Raw genomic sequence first — 16,893 nt, 5'->3', positions numbered from 1 at the left:
GACTTCCTTCTCAAGTAATTTTTGGAACTCCAGTCTGCGACAGTACATGCTGTCCCATTCATGAGCATGGTAGCCCGTAGTGGCCTCTCCCAGACTGGATGTGGAGACATCACACGGATCTCAGTTTTCAGGCAGGCTTAGATGGAGGTCCAGCGTGGCTCCAGGGACCCTTACGTCTGTTTTATACATTGTCAGAGGCATATACCTGCTAGAGAACTTTCCATTAAGTGAAACAAGAATATGGATCCTGCCCCCAGCAGGATTTAAAAACCATCCAAGACACAAACAAGGTTGAACGTAGATCTTTAAATTTAAAATGTATTTCTTCTAAGCAGCATATGGTTGGGTCTTGCTTATGTATTCAGTGTGACAAACTAAGCCATTTAATAGGGACATTTAGACAGTTTATATTTAATGTGATTATTGATATGGTTACTTCATGTTATTTGTTCTCTATTTTCCGATTTGTTCTTTGTTTCCTTTTTCTTTTTTCTATTCCTACGTTCTTTTGGAATTTTTTTCTTTTAATGATTTCATATTTTATCTCCTTTCTTGAATGATTAGCTGTAACTGGTTTGGTATCTTAGTGGTTGTTTTAGGACTCATAATATGCAGTTAACCTATTGCAGTCTGTCTTCAAGCAATATGATACCACTTCACGTGCAGGTATAGAATCTCACAATCGTATGCATCCACTTTTCTCCTCCAAACTTTTATGTTACTGATTTTTTTTAATAAGAAAATAATCTTACATTCTTACTTGTATAGCTGCCATTTCCAGTTATTTTCATTTCTTTCTGTGGATCTATACTTAGATCTGGTGTTATCTCTCTTCTGCCTTAAAGATGGTTTTAACATTTCTAATAATGATGATCTGCTGCTGCTGAATTATTTTGGCTTTTATATGTCTGAAAAAGCCTTTATTTCACCTTTGTTTTTGAAAGACATTTTAACTTAGTACAGAATTCTAAGTAGACACTTTTTTTCTTTTAATACTTTAACATGTTATCTTCTCACTTAAGCTGTTACTGAAAGTAAATCTACTGTCATGTATCTGTGTTCCTTTGTATGTAAACGTATCTTTTTTTTCCCTCTAGATTCTTTGAAGATTTTCTCTTGAGATACTTATGATGTGCCCTGGTGTAATTTTCATGTTTCTTGTGCTTGGAGTATGTTAGACTTCTTATATCTGCAGATTTATGCTTAGCAACAAATTTGGAAAATTTTCAGCCATTATTTTTTCAAATATTTTTTCTATTTCCCTTCTCTCTCTTCTCCTTCAGAGACCCCAACTGCACATAATTAGGCCACTTGAAGTTTCCCACAACTCACTGATTCTCATTTTAAGAAAATTCTTATTTTTCTATGTTTTTAATTTTGGATTGTTTCCATGGCTATTTCTTCAAGTTCACTAATCTTTTCTTCTACTATGCCACTAATATGATCCAGGACACTTTTTGCCTCAGATATCATAGTTTTCATCCTTAAAAGTTTGATTTTGGCTCTATTTAACTGTTTGATCATATGAAGTACAGTTATTAACAGTTTTAATGTCTTTATTTGCTAATTCCAACATCTTTATCAGTTCTGAGTGAGTTTTGACTGGTTGATTTTTTTTCCTTATTATGGGCTGTATTTTCCCATTCCAATACATACATGCCTGGCAATTTTTTGTTTGATGCCAGTCATTGTGCAATTTTTTTTTTTAAGTCATTGTGCAATTTAAACTGCTGGCTTGGAAACTCTCTTAGGGCAGGAATTTGGTGCAGTCATAAGGCTTAACTTCCTTGTTTCCCATCTCGCAAGGATTGCGTTCATTCATTGCCTGATAACCAGTGTCTTGAAGACCATTGTTTATTATATCGTGTTTCTTGTTTGTTTGTTTTTGGTCAGAAGTTAAATTTGGTCTCTATTATTCCATCTCAGCTAGAAACACAACTCCCCTGTGATTTTTTTTTAAATACAAAATCAAGGGCTCTTTGATTATGGAGAGCTGTTACCACAACTCACTCCTTGCTTCCTAAAAGTTCTCCTTTTGGTGCCAGTAAGCCAGCTTCCATGGTCCCCAAAATAGAGGAGGTGAGAGGATCAGTAATGATCACACCTAGTGCATTGTGGGTAACACATTTTAGGGGAGTATGGGCAATCAGAACACGTTCAGAAAAGTGACCAGGGTGTAAGAAGGCTTAAAACCATTTTTGTGGGAAGAACAGTTAAATGACACAAGAATGTCTGGCCCAGAGAGGAACAAACTCGGGAACACAGCATGCTCTTCCCTTGTCTGAAGGACATGCCACGGAAGAGTGTTTGACCCCAAGGGCAAGTCTAGGAACTTCAGGTCTCGAGGAGACAGACTGAGTCGTTTGGGAATGTAGTGATCACCCCACAGCTGGAGAATTCAAGCAGAAATGAGTGGGCGTGTGATTCAAGTGTTTGGGGGCTTGGACTCAGTGACAGCTCCCACCCTGAACTGCAGTTGTGATTATGGAATCATCTCTGTCCATCACAGATCTGGGTAGCCCTTGTCCATCTACAAGGCACCTACAGAGCAGGAAAGAACCTTCTTCCTCATTGCTTAGCGACCCTGACTGTTAGCTCCGTGCTTTCAGCCGCCTGTATGCGCTGTTGCCCAGCCAGACTCATCATTCTGGTGTCGGCAGATGGCATGGTATCTCCCCTTGAGAGAATAGGGCTTCAATTCCCAAGGAGTGGGAAACCGAACGTCCTTAAAGGCACAAGTGGGCTGTTCATGTGAGAACTGCCTGGTGTTTGGTGTTTGGAGGAACTGCAGTTAATTTAGCATGGTTCAGAATCGTGAAGGACCATATGTGCCCGACTGAAGGCTTTTGACTTACGGAGACAACAGGACGGAGAGGAACAGACGGATTGCAAAGACAGTTGTGACGCTGAGCAGCCAGGTCCAGTGACCACCGGTGTGTTGGAGGCAAGAGGGGAGGGAGAGTGGAAGATGGTGATAGGAGTTCTAGCTTGAGATACTGAGTCACTGGTATATCGGCTGCTTTCTAACAGAGAATGACGCCAGAAAGCCGAAGCACAGAGAGAATTATTGGATAGAGATTAATAGCTCAAACCAGTCTTTCAGGGGTCAGGGGACCAAATCTGGAAAATGGACAGAAACCTAGGTGGCTTTAGCAGGTCACTGCCCACTGAAACTGCTTGAAGCATGGAGACTACCAGCAGCGGCGGCCTGGCCGGGGTACTGGACGCTGCTCTGCTGAGGAGCTCCAGCCATCCCTACCCCCTGGAAGGGTGGAGAGGTAAAATCTGGCTTCTCTGACTCCCGGAGCCGGGGCTGGGGTCCTATCCTCTACCAGGAAGCTCAAGCAGGGGGATTCCCTCCAAATATGATGTGAGTCTGGCTGCTTGTCAGCCCAAGTAAGTGACATATTCACCGCTGGTAGTGATGTTTCTATAGAGGCCGGATGTATACTAAGAAGTGATTGAGTTTGGCTGCAGGTAACAGAAAACCCAAAATAAGTGTGCCTTAAACAAAGTAATTTGATGTAGTTTCCTCTGAGACAGAGAACCCAAAGGTAGGCAGTCTACGGTTGGTACAGTGGCTCTGTGATGTAATTAGGGGCCCACTCCCCTAGCTTTCTGCTCTGCAGTCCTTACTCTGACCATGGCCTTCCTGCCTTCAGGACGGCTGCTGGAACTCCGCCATCATGTTCGCATTTCACTGCAAGAAGGAACTTTCCTGAAAGCCCCGCTCACCGACTTCTGCTTACATTTCATAGGCCAGGGCTGCGTCACCTGACCCACCTCTGACTCTCACAGAGAGAAGACACTGCCGCTCTGAATAACTCAGGGTCTTTCAGCATGAACGAGGGAGAGGATGTATGCGGGGCTGGTCACTAGCTGTTTTTTCCACAGGACAGAAGAAAGAGGAGCAGGTGTGGGTGGGAAGACTTGAGCAGTGGTGAGTTTGAAGAGCCTGTGAGACTGAGGTAGATATTTTTTGCAGGCAAGTGGAGTCAGGGTCTGGAATTCCAGAGGAAAATCTAGACTGGAGGCATCGTCTTGTGTCTCCCTGTTATGTGGGCATCAATAGAGGCAATGGGGAGAGGATGAAAAACAGTTGAGGGTGGGAGGACCATCCTCAAACTCCAAGGAATGGCAACAGCCAAAGCAGCAGTTCCCAAGGTTGGTCCGTGGATCTTGGGAGTCCCTGAGATGACTTCAGGGACCCTCACAGGTAAAACTATTTTCCTAAAGCACGAAGATGTTATTTGCCGTTTTCACTATGTCGGTATTTGCACTGAGGGGTGAGAACCGCCATTAGCGTTAGCATCACCTGTCCTAGTAGTCATTGTCTTCTTTATCACCACGCGCCTGCAAGACAAAGTAATTTCAGAATTTAAAAACTGGTTTGACTTGAGAATGCTCTTGATACGTGTATCTACACCTCCAATTCTTAAGAAAACGGGTATCGCAAGATTATTCTTTGGAGCCTTGTTGGTAGTCGCAAAACATTGGAAACACCTAAATGTTCATACGTAGAAAGTGGTTGTATTCAGTCTTGGTTAATCTGCATCATACAGCAATATGCAGTTCTAAAAAAGAATGAGGAAGATCTCTATGAATGTTTGTGCAGCGAATTCCAGGACATACTGTCAAGTGAAACAAGCAAAGCCTAAAAGAGTCCCTACCGTACACGGCTCTTCATAGAAGAAGAGAGAAAAGAATACACACGTATATGCTCACTTGTGCAAAAGAAGCACAGCAAGGATACAGCAGGCGCCCAAGAGGCTGGTTCCCTGTGGGAGTGGATGTGAAAGGGCTGGGAAGCAGAGGGGAATACAAAGAGGGTGGTGGGGATGAGGAGGGAGTGACATTTCTCTGGCTCTTAGAACCACGGTCATGTTAACGCTCCCTTGATGGTCTGTAGTGATGGGCTGTCACTGCACTTGTGTGATGTTATCCCTGTGAATCTTTGGTCTGACCTGGTGTGAAAATATTTATGTTAAGTGTTATGCAGTATGAAAGGGAATTCTCTACTTAACAGCACTTGCCTAGGAGATACCAGAGTGGGAGGCTTATTTCACTGCAACAGGTCTAACCAACTGAGCTGCTCAAGACCTTGTACCCTGAGCAACCCTGAGCCAGACCCTCACTGGACCACACAGCAGACACTTTTCTGACCAAAGAACGAGGGCTGTTTTAACCAATTACTTCCTACCCAGAGCACTGGTTTCCAGTGCTTAATCAACATTACTATCATTAATTTCTCCTTTCCAGCCCTGAAGACCCCTGACTTTATCCCAGAAGGGGGAACACTGGTTCTGTTCTCTTGCCCGGCAAGTTAGTAATTTCAGTTTTGATGACTTTTATTTTTTGTTTTTGTCCGTGATTCTGTCTCAGATGGTCTTTGATTCTTTGTCAACAGACAAGTGAAATATTTACATAATTTGAAATGCCCTTATACACTCCTTGCCGAAATTTCTTTTATAACCAAATGTTTTAGCCAGATTTTGCAAATGTACAAATGAATAATTTGCATTTCGTCTTCCGTAAATTCCTTCACATCATTCGCCGATGCAGATGGTAACACACATGAAATTGTCAGCAGACATCAGGCAGAGAGAGGAGCTGGAAATGACTGAGGGGCTGGTTCATTCATTGGGTAGCTCCCCAGACCCTGCGTGGTCAACAGTGGGTCTGTATTTTCAATTGCATGAATAAAATCACAGGCGTAAATAAAATCATGGGCGCTTCTGCCCCTTTTCTGTTCATCTTGGGCATGTTGTCGATGACGCTGACATTTCTCATTTCAGGGATGACTATACCGGAAGAAGATGCCGATGTGGGACAAGGCAGTAAATACTGCCTTGTGGCAATCGGAAGACTCCAGGTAAGAAAAAGCTCACAGCTTCTTCTATCTCCAAGAGGGCTTATTAGTGCAAAGAGTAAGAACCTGTAGGTTTGGATGACTATTTTGGTCTCCTGTGTCCTCCCCGTTGTTGGGTTCCATGTCTCACTCTGGGAGAAGGATGAGGCTGAAACTGGGAGTAGAAAGCGGGACTGTGAGCTAGGAGCAGCAGAGTTCTTGCTTCACTGAGGGCCTGAATCAGTCCATCCCCTGCACTTGTACTAGTTATTCTGCTTGCATCACACCCGTTTAATGACCGTGACTGTCTCCCCATGGGATAAAGCACTCACTCATCTTAGAGCCTCATCTCCTCCCTCCCATCTCTCATGCCTTATTCCCAAACCACATCACTCCCTTTTCCACAATCCCACCAGGCTCTTCCCTACCTTTGTGGGTGTCTGCAGGCTGTTCCTTCCACCTGGTATTGCCCTGTTTCCCTTCTCCTTTCAAAACTCCTTCTCCTCCTGTTTCCTTCCTATTTCCTCATCTTTCAAGATCCAGTAAAATGATTTCATTTACCTGCTTAGTTGAAATGAATCAGTCCCTCCTCCCTACACGCCTGGTGTTGAGTTCATACGAGAGGTAGGACTCTCCACGGTCTGTTTTTGTGCAGGTAGTTGAGCTCATGCTCCTTCCCTGCGAGCTCCCCAAGGGCGGGAAACGTGCCTTTTTAATCTCATGACAGTTAAATGTGCTGAGGAATGCAAAGCCCACCGGCTTAATGTCTGCACACACAGGAGCCACCCAGTCTTCCTCCTTTAGGCTTGAGGCTTTGAGGGCCTTGCCTGTGCTGATGATGGGGACATACAGGTGTAGTTCAGAGGACACTAACCTTCCATGTCCCTGGTTTCCTAGGTCTTACCATTTTCAGACACATGAATAAACTGTTTCATTCACATATGATAAGCACTGGTTATTCCTTGCAGATGGGGAAGAAAGAATACTTGGGTAAATCCAGTTCACTAATGTAGACCTTCCAAGTATTCTGACCAGTTCCTTAGACTCGGTTTGCCATCCCCGGTAAAGGAAAGGTGGGGGAAGGGAAGGGCATTGACATTTCTGAGCACCAACTGTGTGCCAGGCCCTGGGCCAGGGTTTCATGTCCAGTGTCTCTTTGAACCTCACAACCACCCTATGAGTTTCCCTATTCCCAGTGACCGAGGAGGAAACTGAAGTTCAGAGACGTAAAGAAAGTGGCCCACAGTTGCGATTAGTCCGAGGTGTGACCAAGACAACCTGAAACATTTTATACTCATTGTGCTCATGACCTGGAAGGATCTGTGAAGTAAAATCCACGTGGCTTGTTCCCGTTCTCCAATGTGGCTCCCTTCTCCATCCCTGTCTCTGTTAAAACCACCGCCACACGTTTCTCCACTCCAGGTGACCAGCTCTCCCGTGTGCATGGACATGAGCGGGATGTCGGTGCCCACGGAATTCTTATCCCGGCATAACTCTGATGGGATCATCACATTTGTGGACCCGAGGTGCATCAGCGTGATTGGCTACCAGCCGCAGGTGGGTGGTTTTGAGCCACGGCAGTCGGCTAGAGATTTCATTTTACTAAAAATGCATCTACCTCATTTGCTCAAGGTACAACACAATGACAGCATAGGGAAACAGCATAAAAAATACCCATCTCCCTGCCTAGGCAGGGTAATGTCCTTCCAAAGCAATAACGAACACTGAATGCAGTTGTGCCGCTTAAAAGATTTACTCTCCATTTTTTGGCCTCGCCATTCTGCTTCTCTAAGCTGATTTTTCCCAAACAAGAGTTGAGAGTCTATGAAAAAGGGGCTCTCTGACCAGTTAATTTTGATTAACGCCAAACAGGAAATCTCCTTCTTAGAAACTTTAAAATTATATTAATGTGAAAGAATCTGAAAAGTCTTAAAGATGTTCACTTAATTTTGCCTGACAGCTTGTTTCTCAAATGTATTTGGAACCTCTTTATACTGGGGGCACATTTTCAGGTTTTTGTTCCAAACCTTTTTTTAAAAAACAGTCAGTGAGAAACACAAGAGTCATGAGAAACACCAAAAGGCAGGAGAGATTGTTCCAAATTAAGATAAAGCAAAGCGACAGAATAATAAAATGCAGTGTAAGAGCCTTAATTGAGTCCTCAGCCTGAAGACATATAGCTTATAAAGGACATTTGGGAGACAAGTGAGCAAATGTTCATATGTATGGAGTATCGGGTGACTTTATCAAATAATTACTGACTGTTTCAGGTGTAATACGATATGTTATGGGTTTGTGAGATCAGGTCATTTTTATGAGATACAGACTCAGGGAGAAGTGTTGAGATTTCTGGCGACTTATTTTCAAATGATTCAACAAGAAATGTTTAAGTATGTGTGTATTTGTGTCGGTATGAAAGCTACTTCACTTCTGTATTTTTTAATATATTTCACTTGCATATTTATGTTTTCATGTATATTAAAGAAAGAAGAAATGCAAGTGTGGCAAAATATTAGCAGTCAAGGGACGGGATGCCCGGTATTCATTCTACTACCCTTTCCATTTTCTGTAGATTGAAATTTCTTTCAAATAAAAAGCATTTCGGGGGGAGGATACAGCTCAGTGGTAGAGTGCCTGCCTAGCATGCACGAGGTCCTGGGTTCGATCCCCAGGGCCTCCGTTAAAAAATAAATATATAAACCTAATTACCTCCCCCTTCCCACAAAAAAGTGTTTAAACAAAAAAAGAAGGAAAGAAAATGATCTTTGTTCTGGGGAACGAAATTTAGGCACGTTGATATGGGTATTTTAATTACTTGTATGTTTCAGAACTAGAAACAGAACAGACTGAAACACTGGAACCATTCATATGGTTCTACATCTCTAGATCCATGCAAACTCCAGATTCTGGGATGGAACGAAGTGGGAAATGAATCCGATTCCAGATTCACCATAACCTCTGATGGCAGTCTATTTCCAGCCAGATCCACTGATTTAGAGGCTTCCTGGCACACAGAGAAGACTTTGTTTCCACTGTCAGTGTCAGCCCCCACTGAGGCCATTTGCTGATTTGGGTTTTGATCGATGACTTAGTTTGAACCCTTTGCCATTTAAAACATTGCCAACTGGACCCCTTCCCTTTAACACATTTAGAGTTGCCTTTTGATGGTTTATCTTATTCTAGTTGGTTTCATTGCAAAACACACTCTTGTTCTGGGTTAGTGCTAGGTCCTTTGACCAAGACGTAGATGAGTGAAGGTAGGTAGTAAACAGGCTTTTAATAAGTACAGGTTTTTTTATGATAGGAGCATTTCTTCAGCCACAAGAGAGCTCCAGTTTCCCCAGTTAAACAGCTCCAGGTTTCGTAGGCATCACATCTGTCCTCATGCTGTCATGTGCTTTCTTTATGTTTATTAAAATATGTTTATTACAGGTTGCCTCTCCAAGGCAAACAAAAATAAAATTGCATTCTGCAGATGCTGATCTAGTGCCTTAGGAAAATTAGACGTCAGTATCGAACATGCCAAAGGGACTGAGGTTAGGGTAGCAGACGCCAGCTACGTGAGTGCTCCGGGGACAGTTTTCACCTGCCTTTTCTCCCCTTGTGATGGGATGAGCTGAAGGAGGTGGACTGAAGGGAATATACGTGCACGCTCTTGTCTAACAGCGATCTGTAAATAACGAAAGGTGGGCTTAGGGATTACTAAAGCTTGTCTCTTTACTTAGGATCTTCTAGGAAAGGACATTTTGGAATTCTGCCACTCTGAGGATCAGAGCCATCTGCGGGAGAGCTTCCAGCAGGTATCACCAGTGTCCATTTACAGCTGATGTAGCAACCGGGTACGTGGGTGCAGTCCGACCGTGCGCAGGCAGGCCGCAGGGTCCCACATGCGGCGTCAGTCAGGGCCCCTGCCGCGGAGGAGCTCACGGTCTAGTGGGGAGGGCGGGCCGTCAGGAAGGAATTTCCGTGTCCTGGGAGAAGAGCAGAGGGTGGAGAGGTTAACAAGGTGGGGAAGGGGTAGGAGCAGTCTCCCAGGGGAGGGAATACTTGGGATGCATCTTAAAAGATGAGCAGAGAAGACATGACAGAATATTCTAGATAGAAGGGCCAGCATGAGAGATGCAAAAGAGCATGGCCTGTTGGGAGAGTTGTAAGTAGTTCCTTGGGGCTGGACTGACCCTGGCTGACCTGTAGGGAGGAGGTGGGCAGCGGTAAAAATGAAGCCAGTGAAGCCAAATTACGAAGGGCCCCCTGTGCCTCTGCTGAGGGGTTCAGATTCTCTCCTGAGTCATGTAAGTGAGGATTCCTTGGGTTTGAAGCGGAGCAATGTTTTTGAAAAACCACTTTGGCAGCCCAGGTATGCAGATGAGACAAATAACTGGAATACACCTGGGACAAAAGGCAAATCAGGAGGCTGCGGCAGTTGCTCAGGTGAGAGGTGGTGAGACCAGAAATGGGGCAGGAGCAGTGGGAATGACAGGGTAAGGCCACTTGAGGAGACGGTTGTTGGGTTAGTGATGCTTTGGATAGAGACGGTGAAGGAGAGAGAAGAATTGAGGATGACTGTGGGAGCCCGCGAGGAAGGCCACCCTGCTAACTGCATCCTGAGCATCATCACCTTCAGCAGGTGTTTACTGAGCACCTACTGTGTGCCGGGCCCCCTGTAAACCCCTTTTGCACACGCTGTTTCCTGAATCTTCACAACAGTCATAGGAGGGGACATCACTATCTTCATGCCACAGTGAGTTGTGACACTCCTTCAGGTCACATGGCTACTGAGTGAGAGGACCAGGGTTCTGACTGGGGTCCTGCTCCCTCTGGAGCCCCGGGCCAGCTGGGAGGGGCAGAGCCAGTTCCTCTAAGGGCTCTGGCACTCGATTCAGTGCCCTGCTCCCCCACAGAGAAGAGAATGGGCAATGTTACAAGAGATATTTGCCTTTGACTTACTTCACTTAGTATGATCATCTCTAGGTCCATCCACGTTGCTGCAAATGGCATTATTTCATTCTTTTTTATAGCTGAGTAATATTCCATTGTATATATACACCACATCTTTATCCATTCACCTTTCAGTGGACATTAAGGTTGGTTTCATGACTTGGCTGTTGTAAATAGTGCTGCTGTGAACATTGGGGTGCATGTATATTTTCAAATTTGAGTTTTCTCTGAATATATGCCCAGGAGTGAAAGTGCTGAGTCATATGGTAACTCTATGTTTAGTTTCTTGGGGAAACTCCGTACTGTTCCGTAGTGGCTACACAAAATTACACTCCTACCAACAGTGTAGGAAGGTTCCCTTTTCTCCACACCCTCTCCAGCATTGAGAGAGATCCCCTAACCTCCTTCTCAGCCCCTCATTTTCCCTCTGCAACAACTATGCCAGTTTTCGATTGTTTTATTTGTTTTGTCCTTTTTTTCTGTCTTCTCTACTAAAACATAAACTCCCTGTGGGCACATCTCCACATCTCTGCTTCTCACCATCATCTCCACCACTGGATGGAGTTTGCACGTGGGTGGTGACTTTTAATAAAGTGGTCTAAGTGGATCATCACCCAGAGCAGGTGACTTTTGCTTTAGTAGAGTGTGAAATCAGAATGGTTAAACATTGCAATAGTTCTGTCTTTCATGCCAGATGTCTGCTAAGTATGTGGAAATCGCCTAGCATCGTCCTGTTTGGACTGGGTTGCTTCATGTTCAAATGGAAATGAAGCTATAACAGTGATGTTAGTAATCAGCCAGTCCCTTTGTCCCCATGTTATTCTGTGTAATCCTCAACCCTACACACTGTATTATCCCCACTTTTTCCACAGTGGAAACCAGGACTCAGAGAGGTTTAGCCACCTGCCCCGAGTCACACAGCAAGGTGATAACACAGCTAGGGCTGGAGCCTGCCTCCTTCCAGAGCACACATCCCTATCACCCCACCCCACACACAGGCCTCTCCGTCTGACAGCACGTCTAAGATATTAAACTGCTGACGCTGTCAGAACCAGGTTAATTTTGAAAAGGAAAAGAAGGAATTTAACATCTGATCCTACCCTGCTATCCAGCTTAATTAACTCTCACTCTGTGAGCAGCCCCCTCATTCCGCAGGCAGGAGGCAAAGCCAAAGCAGCAACGCCCGAGAGCCGGGGGCCCAGGCAGGTCACAGGCTCAGCGGGCAGCGGCCGGCAGCCGCGCGGACATCCTGGAGGGCACCGGGCCCGGCCCCTCGCTTGTGTTCTTTGGGCTCCAGCCACCGGCGGCCGGGGGTGGGACACCAATGTTGACAAACGGGAGTGGCTTGTTTTTGCAAAAGCACGGAGGGGATTGTGTCAGTTCAGAGTCAGCCTTTGAACTCTGGATTTAAACAAAAGTATTTGAATGGCCCAGACGTGAGACCCTTAGAGTGGGCTCGAGTTTGTGAGGAATCTGAGGATGGGGGGTGGGAGCGACAGCCTGCCAGCGCAGGGGCTGGGAAAACTGAGTCCACTCTTCGTTCTGCTCCTGGAGTCCCTCTGGATCATGGTTCACCTAGCAGTCAGAGGGCAGAGTGGAGCCCGGCCAGGCTTTAGGGCGGGTTCTGCCATATCCGTCTCCTCTCTGCTCAGACGCCTTCCATGATGGTGACGGTGATGATGAGGGCTGTTTTCAGGAAGAGCTGGGCGAGGCTGGGTCTGTGCCTGGCCTTCATGACCGCAGGTACTAGCATTACACCTGAGTAAAGCGCAGTTGAATGCAGCCACCTGGTCTCCAGGCCAGGACTGCGATCCCTGCACTGCCTTACATGTGTGGTCCTGGTCCCCATCACACCTAGGGTTTCCAGCCCCCAAACATTTGCTCATGCAGTGCCTTCTGCCAGGGGGGGCCCTCCCCACGTAGCTTCACTCGCCAACATTTTGCCCGCCTCCCAGTGTGTGTTCCTAACCCCATCTCCCTCCGGGAACCCTTTCTGGATCCTGAGAACATGCTGCCTCCTCGACTTCCTGGTAACCCCGTGGCACCTGGTCGCGTGTTTCTGTAGTTGTATTTGACGCTCTGTGTTTAGGTTACAGTTATCCATGCACCTGTCCTGTCCGTGCTTGGCGAGAAGCTCTCTGGGGACAAGGATTCTGTCTCAGTTCTAGGGATTCATGAAAAGACAGAGAGCACTGGGGTCAGGTGGACCTGGGATCCCACCCTGCCTCTGCCCCTCCTCAGTCGCCAGGCTTTGGCAGGATATTTAAATCTTTTGAGGCTCAGTTTCCAAAAACTCAAAATACTGCTGGGAGGACTCCGTGAGGAGACATGTACAAGATGCTTGTAAGTTGGACCCCAGGAGGGTGCAGGGCTGAGGCTCCCTCCCTTCTCAATTTATCCACAGCTCAGGGCTACGTTTGCACACAGACGGTGCCTGTGAGTGTCTGTTATGTGGAGTTAAAAAATTTCACACCATCTCAGGCATCCTGGTTAGAAGAAACATGAAAAGGCACCCTCCGTGCACTGCTTGAGAGCACAGCAGACGTGGTCTCACGTCTCTGTCCCCTGTGTTTTGTGCAGATTCAGAGTCCCCCATGGGACCTCTCAGAAGGCCAACTTGAGAGGCACATGGCCTTGACCTCTGTCCTGTTGCCGGTGCCCCGACCTGGCCTCACCCCATGGCTTTGCCTCCTCATGTGTGGTGCCAGGAAGTGTTCCCCCGTCTCTGAGTTTTTGTGTTAAACAGAGTTAAGAATTTCTTAATGTGAGGTATGAAGAAATAAATCCATGAATACAATGTCACTACATCTCTGAGTGAGATCATTACTTCACAGGGGTACTAGCATCAAACCCAGGGTGCCCTAGCAGCCAAGGCAAAAAGGGAAACACCCCAGCTTATAGAGTTTTCATGATCTGATTTGTAAAAGCCGAAAATTTCTGATATAACATGGGCATTGACTAATTGGTTTCTCACGTGGTGGCAACAGAGTGACCTAAATGCAGGGCCCTGTCTCAAAGGGGAAGTGGACAGAGGGTTCCCCTCGGGTCACTGCTCTGTCTCACTCCCTCTATTCCTGTCTTTGGCTTCAGCGTTCCTATTCGGAGCCCCCGCTGGCCCTCGCAGAGCCTGCGCAGCCTGGTGCCTCTCCCTCCTTCTGTCTGGCAGCCTCCTTCCTCCCGCTGACCTCCTTCTCCATGTGTTTCCTCAGGTGGTTAAGCTGAAGGGCCAAGTGCTGTCGGTCATGTATCGATTCCGCACCAAGAACCGGGAGTGGGTGCTGATCCGCACCAGCAGCTTCACGTTCCAGAACCCCTACTCTGACGAGATCGAGTACATCATCTGCACCAACACCAACGTCAAGTACGTTCCCGCCTCCCTCTGCGGTCTCGCGGCGCTGCCGGCAGCTGGAGGTCCCCGCAGGGACTCGGGAGCAGGACGAGGGGAGGTGTCTGCCCACCACTGCTTCCCACTGCGTCCCCCTTCTCATTTCCCTCTCAATTTGAAAGACCCCCGGGCTGAGCGATGACCCCCAACACACTCCCTCTCCCGCAGCACAGCCAGTTCAAGGTGCTCTGGTTCCCCATCCTCTTCTCGTCCCCTGAGTGCAGAGCCCAGCGGAGCAGAGCTGGGTGCTCTCTGGTGTGCCTGCTGCCTGTGTCTGGACCTGCTGAGGCCAGGGCAGGAGGAGCGAGGCTGAGCCTCTTGGCAGCTCTGGGGCACAGGGGCAGGTGGCTTGGGGTTGGGCACCTCGGGGACACATGGTTTCTCTGCTGCCCAGTCACTGACGCCCTCCTCCCAAGGACTCTGCTGGCTTCACCTCTGCCTGATCCCACACATCAGCACGCAGACCTCTGGACTTGGCGTGCCCACCACCCCCACTTCCCGGCTGTGTGACCTTGACTGGCGTGTCCCTTCTCCTCTTAGTCTTCATTCCACCCATATGTGGAAGGGGTCATGATCTCTCTCTCTTGGGTTTCCATGAGGATTCAGTGAGGTCCTAGCTGCCAGCAGGTCACACCTCCTCTCTGGATTTATTCTCGAGGAAATACAAGTCCAAAGAACCAACACGAACAAAGGCAAGATGACGTCCAGGTGTACGGGGGCACACGAGAGCCATGCCTCCTGTGCTGTGCGTGAGATGAGCTGACACGGGAGAACTGTCCCCGTGTCTCCTGTACCGTTCAGAGTCCCCGCCGTCCTTTCTCCCAGGCTCCACACTGAGTCGGTGGAGTCTGTTCCCACCCTGGCCACCTCCCCTCCTCGGCTACTAACAGCCCCCTGGGCGCTGATGCCTCCAGGCCATCACTGTGGCCTCCTGGCTTGCGTCAGGGCTCTCTGCTGCCATGTCCCAGCTCCCTGGATTTGGGGGCTCCCCTCTGGGTCCCATGAAGCAGCCTCCTTTCCAGGCGGCACCACCCTCTGTGTCTCAGCCTTGACCCTGCTCCTGGGCCGCAGGACAGGTGGGTCCGCACAAGATCCCCCAGAGGGCAGGTGACCTGGGTTTCAATCCCAGCTCCCAACTGGGCAAGTCTCCTGTCCTTTCTAAGCCTCAGTTGTCTCATCTGTAATATGGGAGGAACAGCAGAACCACCCCCCCTTCCTCAGACCCTGCGTGTCCCCTTGTGTGACTCGCTCTGGGCGGAGCGGCGGCCCTGGGCAGGCGGGGTCTGTGGCCGTTGTTGCGATACTCCGGCGGCAGTGGCCTCCCCCCTCCACCTGCTGCAGCTGCTCGGCAGTTTCCTGGCTCCTTCTCCTCGGGCTGCCCAACGTCGGCTAAGCGCGCCGCCAGCTTTCCTCCAATGGCGCACATCCTGTTGCCTTCCAGCAAACAGAGGAGCCGGGGCCCTCACGTGAACCGCGCCTTGTTCCTGCAGGTCTCTGTCTCTGTCCCCTCCCCTCCTCCGGCGCTGGCTCCCCGCCAGGGCAGGGCCTCCTCCCTCCAGGGCCCAGCCCTCCACTTCCTTTCAAACTCGCAGCACATCCTCTGTCTCCTGCAGAGGCCCGAGCCCTCACCCAGACCCTCGCCACAGGCTTCCTCCTCTCCTAGGCGCGTGGCTTCTTGATCTTAGAAAGCCCCCGTCTTGTCAGTCGTCCTTGCACTCCTCCCCGTTGGCCCTGCCACGAGTCTCTGCTGGAGCCCCTCACCCTTCATCTCTTCTTGACCCCCGTCTGCCTGGCCTTGGCACCCGGCCGTGCCAGCTTGCTTAGGAGCCCAGGTCAACAGCTCATTTTCCCCACACTGTCCGACCAGCTCCTCTCTCTGCACCGCATCCCTTGGCTTGCCTGATGCTCTGACTCTTCTTACATCTCCGTCTTCCAGGCGAGACTTTCTTGGCTGTAAGAGTAGCAGGAGCAAATAAGAGTGAGTGATAGATCCAGGTACGCAAAAAGGTAGCATTGTTTTTTAATATCTGGGTTTCTCTAGTCACTGCTTGGTAAACTCGGTCAAATTGAGGGGTTTTTACTTCTCCCACAGCCTCAATGTGCGCAGGAGAGGGAGCAGAGAGGCGCCCTCTAGTGCCAGGCCTCTGTCAGGCCCTGGCTTTGGTCAAGATGGGGCAGCTTAAGGACCCGGGGAAGTGTTAGACGGGCTCAGACTCCCGTGGCTCCCTCTGTGTTCAGCAGATGGGGGACGGAGGTGACAGGTGTTCTCACTGACCCGGAACCCGGTGCTGGCAGTGGGAGCCCCGGGGGATGAGGCTGAAGTAAGCACAAGAGCAACAGGTCTGCTTAGCATCTGTTCAAGCCCCAGCTCATCCGCCAGCTCATACCTCCTGTCACTGCCCCTCTGGCTGCGTCAGCTGCCTGTGCCAGGAGCCGTGGGGATGGGCAAGCCCATCACACATTCAGAGCCACGAGCACCGCTCTAGAACTCTCGCCCTTGTGATGCCAACATATAGACTGGCTCCTGGTGAGAGCCACCTCCTCTTACGGTCCTGTCCCTCCTCCCTTCCATCCTTCCCTGTCTGCCTCGTCTCCTCCTTTTCCATGCCTGTGCTCTTTCCGGGTCTTCCTGCAGCCGTGTGTGTGTGTGTGTGTGTTTGTGTGTGTGTGTGTGTGTACGCACGTGTGCACATGGTTCCTGGTGTCTGTTGCCTGTTGCTGA

The 16,893-nt window shown here is 48.5% G+C and overlaps 1 protein-coding gene across 9 annotated transcripts in view; it reads left to right on the top strand.

Moving 5' to 3' along the window:
- The window catches only part of ARNT2 (aryl hydrocarbon receptor nuclear translocator 2), a 163,878-nt gene that overhangs the window by 116,513 nt on the left and 30,472 nt on the right, over window positions 1-16,893 (top strand). For all 9 annotated transcript variants that reach the window (XM_072950898.1, XM_072950899.1, XM_072950905.1 and 6 more), the window contains 4 exons: window positions 5,796-5,872; window positions 7,271-7,405; window positions 9,574-9,648; window positions 13,996-14,147. In XM_072950898.1, coding sequence (XP_072806999.1) covers window positions 5,796-5,872; window positions 7,271-7,405; window positions 9,574-9,648; window positions 13,996-14,147 — 439 coding nt within the window. The remainder of the gene's footprint in view (window positions 1-5,795; window positions 5,873-7,270; window positions 7,406-9,573; window positions 9,649-13,995; window positions 14,148-16,893) is intronic.

Source organism: Vicugna pacos, chromosome 27 (genome assembly GCF_048564905.1).
Source record: "Vicugna pacos chromosome 27, VicPac4, whole genome shotgun sequence".
NCBI classification, from domain to species: Eukaryota; Metazoa; Chordata; class Mammalia; order Artiodactyla; family Camelidae; genus Vicugna; species Vicugna pacos.
Note: the sequence above shows the minus strand (reverse complement) of the source record. Positions and strands in the feature narration are given on the sequence as shown.